The sequence below is a fragment of the Molossus molossus genome, unplaced genomic scaffold (assembly GCF_014108415.1).
Source record: "Molossus molossus isolate mMolMol1 unplaced genomic scaffold, mMolMol1.p scaffold_m16_p_4, whole genome shotgun sequence".
Lineage (NCBI taxonomy): Eukaryota > Metazoa > Chordata > Mammalia > Chiroptera > Molossidae > Molossus > Molossus molossus.
Genome location: NW_023425377.1, coordinates 9,907,909 through 9,917,748, shown reverse-complemented (window position 1 = coordinate 9,917,748; position 9,840 = coordinate 9,907,909). Strand labels below are relative to the sequence as shown.

At 47.0% G+C, this 9,840-nt stretch overlaps 1 protein-coding gene across 2 annotated transcripts in view; it reads left to right on the top strand.

Moving 5' to 3' along the window:
* The first annotated feature begins 1,122 nt into the window (after positions 1 to 1,122).
* The window catches only part of TENM2 (teneurin transmembrane protein 2), an 883,834-nt gene continuing 875,116 nt past the window's right edge, over positions 1,123 to 9,840 (top strand). For both annotated transcript variants that reach the window (XM_036239731.1, XM_036239730.1), the window contains exon 1: positions 1,123 to 1,348. In XM_036239731.1, coding sequence (XP_036095624.1) covers positions 1,123 to 1,348 — 226 coding nt within the window. The remainder of the gene's footprint in view (positions 1,349 to 9,840) is intronic.

Sequence of the window (9,840 nt, the reverse complement as noted above, 5' to 3'; positions counted from 1 at the left end):
TAAAACCCTTGCTTGTCCATCCATCCAGGCCCTGGCCCTGGAGTCCCTGCTGCTTTGCATGGCCCATGAAACCAGTAAGAGCCTATCATTTGGAACCTGGAGGCGTCTCGGCGTTGCTGTCGTATTTGCTCAGCAGAAGGCTAGTGGGTTCTGAGTGGTGCTGGGCATACACATCCAGGCCCAGGGTGTGAAGCCACAGACTGCGGGCTCCCTGGTGGGCGGCGCGTATGGGAGGGTGTCTCCATCGGCTCGCCCTTGGAGCCAGCACCCTTCCCCGTCTGTCTTTCCTGCGGCGAATATCCCAACCACGGGCGGGACGGTAGCGGTGGGCTCAGGTGGGTGATTGAGTTGTTGTGGCATTTAGACCTCTCGTCAGCACCTCCTCCACTTGGCAGATGACAGACGACGAGGAAAAACCAGTGACCAGGTGTGTCCAAGACACAGCTTGTCAAAGGAGAGAGAACTGATGAGTGTGCGGAAGGCTCATGGAAGGAATTGGAGGAGGATTGTTTGCTTGTCAAGACTACCTTGTATTATCCTTCTCCAGTCCCAGAAAAGCGATTTCCTGTTAGTCAGGTGGACTTGGTATCACTGCAAAGCATCAGCAGCGTCTATTTATGCCTCACATACTTTTATTTTTATTTATTTATTTGATTTTCGTTTCCCCCCACCTCCACTATAGCAAAAAGAGACTAGAATCAAAGATATAAAGTCAGTTTTGCTTCCGACTGCTTCGTAGTGAGATCTTGTCTTAGAATGCCAACTGTATCCTGTCGTCCCCGCACACACAGAAAATCACGAGTTGCCTTATTTTTCTATTACTCCCTCCCCCCAATCTATTAAATTAAACAACAAGGAAATTAATTTACTGGATCGGGTTCTTCTATCCAGGCTGATTGCCGCAGTCCACATTAAGCATTTGCAGAAGCGATTGCGTGGCGCTGACCACATCTGCCTTTGCATGTTGTTATCTGAGTCAGAGTGTGAGTCAGAACCGAGGGCAGCATTTCTTATGATCACAGTGTCGGTTGTTTCCTTGGATGTTTCTAGGTGGCAACGTGACACGTGCCGACACTCGGGCCGACTTCTCTGAATCATCAGCATCCCGCCTGATCTGCACTAATGGATGTAAAAGACCGGCGACACCGCTCGCTGACCCGGGGGCGGTGTGGCAAAGAATGTCGCTACACGAGCTCCTCCCTGGACAGCGAAGACTGCCGGGTGCCCACGCAGAAGTCCTACAGCTCCAGCGAGACCCTGAAGGCCTATGACCACGACAGCAGGATGCACTACGGAAACCGGGTCACAGACCTCGTTCACCGGGAGTCAGATGAGTTTCCGAGACAAGGTATGTGGAGCGGTCCCCACCGACTGGCTGTCTTACGTGCCCGGCTTGCACAGCTGTGTGTTGCTGATGATGAAGGTTGGTGAAAATGGGGAGCGAAACATGGTGCCTTGAGTGATCCGTCAGAGCTTGGGTGACGAGAACATGCCTCTGTCCAGCTCCTTTGGGTATCACCCAAGTGCTTCTTTGGGCCTGGACGCCCAGTTCTTGGACAATTTGGTGGTTGCTTTTGGGGACACACCATGGTGGGTTTTAACAGGTGTAACCTAACAGCAGACCCTTGACTCCATGAGGAATATATTTCTCTTGAATTACAGTATTTTGATTTCTTGGGGGAAGAAAATATTTGTCTCCCAAGTACTAATAGTTGACTTCTCTTCATGTTCGATATCCGTAAGGAATTGGTTCTCACCTGTCAAGGGTTGCGTATGGACATGCAGGCAAAAGCAGTCTAGCCAAGTTGATTCACTAGCGTGGTGTCTTGCATCCTGTGGTCAGCTTTGCTCTGTGAGCAGTTGACATGACCAGCTGAGCTCGGTTACCAGCCAATGCACAAAAATACAGTGGGTGCGCCGAGGAGGTCACTCTGCCAGTGCCAAGTGTCCGGGCCCTGCCTGCCAGGTTATTATGTTACTGAGTTATTTCTTGTTACAGTAAATGTTGCAACTCATTTAATTCCGCAGGAGATACCTTAGCTTGGGTTCTAGTCCGTTTGGGCTGCTCTGACCAAAGCCAATATACTAGTGGCTTATAAACAACAGAAATATCTTTTGCACATTTCGGGAGGTTGGGCTTCCAAGATGAAAGTATGGCCCTGGCCGGTTTGGCTCAGCGGTTGGAGCGTCGGCCTGCGGTCCTGAGAGACCCGGGTTCGGTTCCCGCTAAGGGCACGTACTTCGGTTGCAGTTTGTCCCCGGCCCTGGTTGGTCGTGCGGGTGGCAGCCACTCGATGTGTCCCTTCACGTCGATGTTTCTCTCACTCTCTCTCTCTTCCTCTCTCTCTGTACAAAAAATGGAAAAATGTCCTCAGGTGAGGATAAAAAAAACAAAAACAAAAACAAGAAAGTATGGCCAGATGTGGTCTCTGATCAGGGCTCTCTTTCTGGTTCACAGACATTTGTCTTTCTCTGTCCTCACATAGCTGAAGGGGGCAAGGCAGCTCTCTGGGGGCTCTTTTATCCCGGGCACTAAACCCATTCATGAGCACTCCACCCTCATGACCTGCTCACCTCCCAAAAGCCCGGCTTCCAAATACCAAAGGGATTAGGTTTTAATACAGGAATTTGGAGGGTCACAAACATTCAGCCTATAGCAGCCTGGAATTCCATTGCTGATTTCTTAGCTTCCTTAAATGACTTATCTTTTCTTTACTTCTTAGAAAATACTATTTATATATACTACATAAATGGAATTTATAATCCAGTGGCTTTAAAATATATATATATATATATATATTTTCATATGCTCCCGGTTTAGCCTCGCTCTTGCTTTTGTATTTAACAAAATATTCCCCCAAATCAGCCAAGAAACAGTTAAGATCACGGTTCTGTTGCAATTGTACACCCTTGCAAGATACAATTTCTATTCAATCTTCACTCTGATTTTCGGAGATATCTTCATGTAAATGAGACACATTTCAAGCAGGGGATGGTTGCTTGAAAATGGCTGTTTGTCAAATGTCTTTGATCTCTGAGTGACCCCAGCAACTGGGTTCTCACCTCATCCCAGAGCACATGTAGTGGGAATGGGGGGAAATCTACGAAGAATCACAGCTTAATTAATTAAGGGGATGCTTCCCTTCCCGATGTGAAAAGTGGTGACACCTCTCTGCTGTTTCTAAGAGCATCACAAACACAAGACGTGGGTACTTTGAAAAGTGACGCACATTCAACGTGGTTGAAAGCCTTTCGTTGTCCGGCCGCTTTTCGGGTTTCATTTGCGGTGTTGCTGCACACAGTCTGTTTGCCCTGGTTCTTTGCTGAAATGTAGACTCTTCTCCCTGAGTCTCACGAAAGGTGCATCCTGGCTTCTGCGTCAAGTGCACTGAGCTGCAGGTCCCAGATGATTGTTGAGCTGTGGGCTGGCCCGTCACCTTTTCCCTTATCAATATGTACGTAAAAGGAAACCAAGCGCTCGGGGTTTTGTTTTCAGATGGCTCTTTCTTCCCCCTGTTCAGTCCCGTTCCTCTGTTCCTCTGCACCGATAACAATGGAATGTGCTGGGCCATGTCGGACTCATGGCGTTGCCGTTAGCAATTCGCACATGCCGTGTGTTGTTATTGAGCCCATATTTGTTTGTGCAGCGTGTTTGCATGAATTAAAAACTGTGCAGGCCAAAACTGAAAACGAAAAGGCATTGGGAGGGATTTGCATATGCAAGTGCAGTTCCTTCTGAAGACATCTATGAATTTATGCATGAAAATGTAGTCAGAGTCTGAGTGGGTCTACTTTGATGGCTTCTAAAATTGAACTCTGCAGGAAGTAAATAAGCACATATTTAGGGAGAAGAGGAACAGGAGACACAATCTGGCAAGCAACGCATTCCACACGAAAACTTAGCCTCCACGGAGAGGGTTAAAATACATTTTACGCTCAGCAATAACAATGATTTTTTTTTTTAAATGTCATGCATTTCCCATTTTATTTTCTTATTCACGAAATCAAAGAGCAGGATCATGTCAGTACTTATTAGCCTAGAGGTACATTAGCGAGGATCAGAGTGTGATCATCTCCTGTGGTATTCTTGTCTAAAACCCAAGACGCTTATTATAAAACAAACAGGCTTCTCGCATGCACGCGAGTTTGGCAAACACAGTCGGATGACTCTCCAGATGCTCAGCATGGAAAAGAATTGCCAGCCACTGAAGGGCTGCGGGGCCAGGGTCAGACCTTGTCCAGTTTCCCCAGCTGGCCAGCTGCAAGTTATCCAATGTGAGAGGCTGCCAGGTCCCAGCAGGAGAGAAGAGCCAGGAGTTCCCCCGAGAAGCTGATGGAGGCTGCCGTCAAATTCTCCTTCTTTGCTTGCCGTCCGCACACAACCTCCTCTGCCTTCTTCTCCCGTGGGGCCTCCCGAGCAGAGACAATGCGTAGCACCTGGCTGACCTCTTTTGTGCTGGGTCCTTCTGTGAAGGGAGAGGATTGCTGACCTTAGGTCTGTGGCTATGCGAGCGATTGGTAATTAGTTCATGACTAATCCTGCAATAAATAGCATCCTAGCGGCCGCAGCGTTAACACCCCTGACAAAGTGACCGGCGGTCTCATCTGGGATCAGACTCCGACCGAGTCTGGCCCGCGCAACAGACGCCGTCGTGAATAACGGAGGTCGGCCCAGTTCCCGGGCAGCTTGTGTCGGCTTGTTCGCAGGGACTCTGAAGTGAGGGTGCAGAGCCGTGTGCTGTCCCACACGGGCTGCCACGTCTCAGGAGCCTGATTCCGCCTTGAACTCTCCTTCTGTGTGCCTGTGTGCCTGTGACTGGTCGGCATTGGTCCACAGCATTCTGGCGCACTGAGCCGCAGGAAGGATAACGGAAGAAGAGGGCTGAGACGTCCGCACTTTTCACATGCCAGGTACCAGCCTAAGCATTTCACTGGTTCCAACTCAGTGAACCGTCCCGGCAGTGTTGCCGGCTGGGGACTAGTAGCCCTCCCTTGTGTGCGGAGTAGGAAACCAAGGAGAGATTGAATACGGCATCCATGGGCACGAACTTGGGAAGGGGTGCAGACAGGGTTCCACTCAGAAAGTTGGGTCCCAGCGCTGGGTTTTAAACAGGGTTTGAGCACCTCGCTGACATATACATAAACCAACAAAAAACAAGTCATTACAGCTTCCAAGGCTAGGAAGGGTCTATGAAATTCAATGTATAAACACGTTAGGGGTCCACCCCTTGAAACCTTTCTTAATAACATGGAAACTGCAGTCGCTAATATTGACTGGACAGACAGTGAGGGCTACCCCAGCCCCACTGGTCTGTACTCCCCATTGTCCTGCGTTACCAGAACTACTCCAGCCCCCTGGAAGTGTTTCCGGCTGCATCCCGTCTCTCTTAGCCTCTGCCATAGGGAAAAGTTTCTACCGTCCAGATCTGTGCCAGGCTGTCAACACAGGCTCCCTGCCCGCCCCTCCAGGCATCACCCCCTGGCACAAACTCTCCACCTGGAACACCAGCCAGCGAAGTTGTCTCTATCTAAATGACATCGCTCAGGTAGGCAGAACGGACAGCTTTCGGTGCTGGCCAAGGACCAGCGGGCCCGGCAGCTTCAACCCCGCTTCTCGCTGCTCAGGGAGTTCCTCTGCCCAGCTGGTGGTGCCCGTCTCCGAAGCGGGGGCCAAGACTGAATTCTTCCGCTGCACCGCAGGCTGGCCGTTGGGTCAAGGCAGAGAAGGAACTCGGGGGAAATCGGATTTTTGAACATAGGCTTGGATCAGCTCTCTCTGTCACAGAACTACCTGTCACCAGCCCTTCAGTGACCCGTACACATACCGAAACACATGCACACACCCCCATATGAGGCTAGGCTTGATTTTGTTATTTCATAAGCCACTTCTCACTTCTGCGATCTTCAAAAAGAATTCGAGCGATATTTTTCACTCTGTGAAATTTGCCAGAGCATCATTTAAGCCGTGTTAATGAGCTGAAAACTCATGAGCAACTAGCAAGCGACAGCGTTACCTGTCTTGATTCAATTAATCTATATAGTAATTGTCAACAGACTTGGAAAACCTGTGAGCGTCTCTGTCTACACCCATGTCGGCAAATAGTTTTGTTTTTCTTTTTTTTACGGCACCCAAAGCCACAGTTGGAAAGGTTTTATTTTGAAAAATGTCAATCCTTTAATTTACCCTACAAAGAACAACTTTGAGAGTTTAGTGAAGTTCAGGAGTGTGCTTGGTCAATACTTGGAAGGCGGAAACGTACCTTGAGAAGATTGCTTTCAAATTATTCTCCTGCCTCTAGGCAGGGCTTCTGTTCATAACTCACCTGAGAATACCTGGTACCTCTTAGTCTTCGGTTGTGTTGTTGCTTTTTAAAAAATCTTTAGAGAAAGAGACTTCAATCTTTCAATGTAATATGGTTTGTTGTCTTCTTGCCGGCTAACTTAAATCTATGTGTCTTCATATGCGGGCCATAGGGGAGAGGAAAGAAGCAGACACAGAGCGAAATTGGATCCGCATCCTAGTGCTAATAGGTTCTACCAGCGTGACCTTGATCAACTTCTAGAGCATAGACTCTCTCAGCCTCATGTCCTCCATCTGTAAAAGTTCCCACCAGGACAGTTGTTGGGCTCATCTCTGACGATGATGTGTTTGTCATTCTACGGACATTGTCTTCCTTTTAATAAGTGCTGAATCATTGCTCACGGTTGTCATCATAATTAGTGTCATTTCAGTGCTATTACCAGCAAAAGTGGTGGTCATCAGTTCTCCAACCCTCATAATGCGTGCGACGGACATTTCCATCCCCTCCCCTTGGATTTGTTTCCAATGACTTGAAAAATTCTGACATCTTCAAACCCTGAATTTCTCCTCTAGTTGCCGAAAGAGTGGGTTGGACTCCCTCCGCACTGTAACTTTTGCTCCCGAAGATGAACATAACTCACACGTTATTTCCCTATTTTTAGAAAGAAATGAAAGATACCATCTAACAGCTGTCAGCTCATGCCAACACACTGTAATAGAGTTGCTAGTCAGACAATTTTACAAGTTAAAAAAAAAATAAAAAGATTGGGAAAATGCTCTAAGAGAGTGCCGTTGGCTACAAACAATTTTTTTTTAAAAGATGCACATTTTTATGACATGTAATTAAGTGTAAATGTTAGGAATGGGTTTAATGAAGAGCAGAGTAGCCATATACTCTCTGAATGAAAACGAATCTATTCTTAGGACTTTATAGGTAATACTTTGAGGTCTGTGTCACTTGATCAGTTTTCTCTGGCTTTTCATTGTTGATAGTCACTGCCTTTCTCGGATTACATCCATATTTTCCAATAACTGTGGCCACTGGGTACCAGTCTTTACGTTTGCCCAGTCATTACCCTTCACCTACTGTCAATTTTGCATTTTCTCTGGTCTCTGGTAGCAATTCTCCCGTTTTACCCCGAGTCCCCAACCCTTTCTTCCCCATGGCGTTTTCTTCGGGACGATCATGTCCTTACAACATCAGCATTCACTGTTCCTGCTTCTCAGGACTGTTTCTGTTACAAGTGGAAGGAAGATAATCACATCCCAAATGAAATAAGCCAGTGCAAAAACAAGATGCTTTATCATGTCACCGGAGAGTCCCGATGCGCCTGCCTCGCGGGCATCACTGCTTGTTTCTCGTTGTCTTTGCTCGGCTTTACTTGGCTTTACTCTTCACAAAGACCTGTCGGAAGATGTCTTGTCATAACCCCACTCTCATGTTCTCTTCCCTTGGTCACATCATTGGAAAGAGGTTGTTTGTTGGTTTGTTTTGTTTATTTATTTATTTCCCAGTCTTGAGCAGAACCTTCCCAGAGAAGCTTTAGATAGGCCTGGCATGGACAGGGGGATGCCTCTATGTATCGCTCTGTCTTTGGTTGGCCATGTCTTAGACTTAGGCTTACTTACCCTGTGCCTGAAGGTAGCTTTTAGTGAGCACCTAAACCCAATGGAATGGACCTCATGTGGGAAAGAAAGGTTCTTATATCAGAAGTAGGCAAGGAACACTGACTGATTTGATAACAGATGCTCCCATCCTTAGTGATACTGAAGTCTAAGACAAGTACGGTCCTTCTGGGTTCTACTTCTACCTTCCTATACGCCCTTGGAATATTTCCTCTTAGATAACCAAGTGGCAAACACTCCCCCCCCCCTCAAAATATGTTTCCATTTATTATTTCCCAGCTTTTGAGAAGGGCATCACAACTCTCGCTTTTTAGGTAGAGTTCGCCAAGCTCACTCTCTTTTCTTGATTCTTCATATTGCTGTTCACCAAACCACAACGATTATTCTTTCTTAATTGATCTTATTTCCAATGTTCACATTCCACGAGAAGCTGCCAACGTTCCCTCGCCATTTAAATTGCCTTCTTTTCTCAGTCTTCCTCGGCACATTTTTTTTCCCATATAGTGAATAGTCTTAGATTTTCAAAGCACTGCCCTATTCTTGCGTCTTCATTAAAGCAAAAATATTGGTGGGGAGAGTATTTGTGGGAAAACTGGGTTATGGGACACCACAGTGAATATGGTCTCCAGCCTCACACAGCAGGGCAACCCTAAAGGGGACAGGTATCACAGACACATAACCAGGTACAGTCTGAGAAATACCATGAAAGGGAAAATATTGGATACTTTTGGAGAGACATGTAACCTGGAATTGCACATCCCGGATGTCAGAAATTGTAACTTCCTTTCATTCCCTTGAAGGATGAGGAGGAGTGGGGAGATCAAACAGGTAAGAAAGAGTGTTCAAGCAAAATGTACAGGATATAGGGGTGGGCAAAAGTACATTCACAGTTGTGAGTACGTGAAACGCAGAGCTTATTTGTTCATTATTGCTTCCCGCATGAACCACTGTAAACCTACTTTTGCCCACACCTGTACGCAAAGGTTCCAGAGGCGACACCGCTTAGTTGTGACAGGATCTAAAAGAAGTTCAGGTTAGCTAAGCGGAGTGGGAACAGATGAGCTGGAGTGCTAAGGGGGAGAAACTGGGTCATAAGCGCATTTCAGGGAGCTCATGCTGGCTTTGGTTTATGGACCAGGATACAGGGAGTTGAGATGGTTGGGGAGATGAGTCAGGAGGTTGTATTTCATCTAGGCAAGGGGCCTAGTCACCTGAACTGGGGTAGTGGAGGTGGTTTGAGAAATTGTGTTGAACACCAAAGAATGTTGACTTTTTAGGACGCTGTACAAGTGGAGGTGAATGTATTGTTCTGGGACTTTGGTGCATCGATTGCTTTCTTTTCCTGCAAAAAGATTATTGCCTTTCTGATGCTGAATTTCCTTAAAGAGCCTGGAGAGGTCAATGCTTGTAAATAACCCCTTAAATGGAAGCGCATAGATTATTAGGTCAAGTCCTCCTGGGATGGTGACATAAGCCTGCATATAAAAATGTGTTGTTACAAGAATTTGCATTTTTGTCTCAACCTTACTAGGTTCCTGCCTATGCAAAGAGTAGCAGCAGCAACAGAACACCTCCTATGGATCTGGGGCAAGGAAAACGGGAAAAATACCGTGTTCCCCTCAGCGCTTCTCTATGTGACTGCAGTACGGTGTTCGTTTTCTCTCAGTGGCTAAATAAATCAGGGACTCGTAGCAGATGTGAGGGGTGTGTGTGTGAACAGGTGAGTGTGTATTGTGTTCCTGCCAACTGATATGTTGACTAGCAAAGCCGAGGATGTGTAGAAGGTGGAATGCGTACTCTCTGGCAACCGATGGGACAAAGTGAGGGAGAGATACTGGTGAGGCTTATAGTTGTGAAAACTGAGTAATTGTTAGTGATAATCACCAGGGTTTGAAACGGAGCATGAGCTGGTT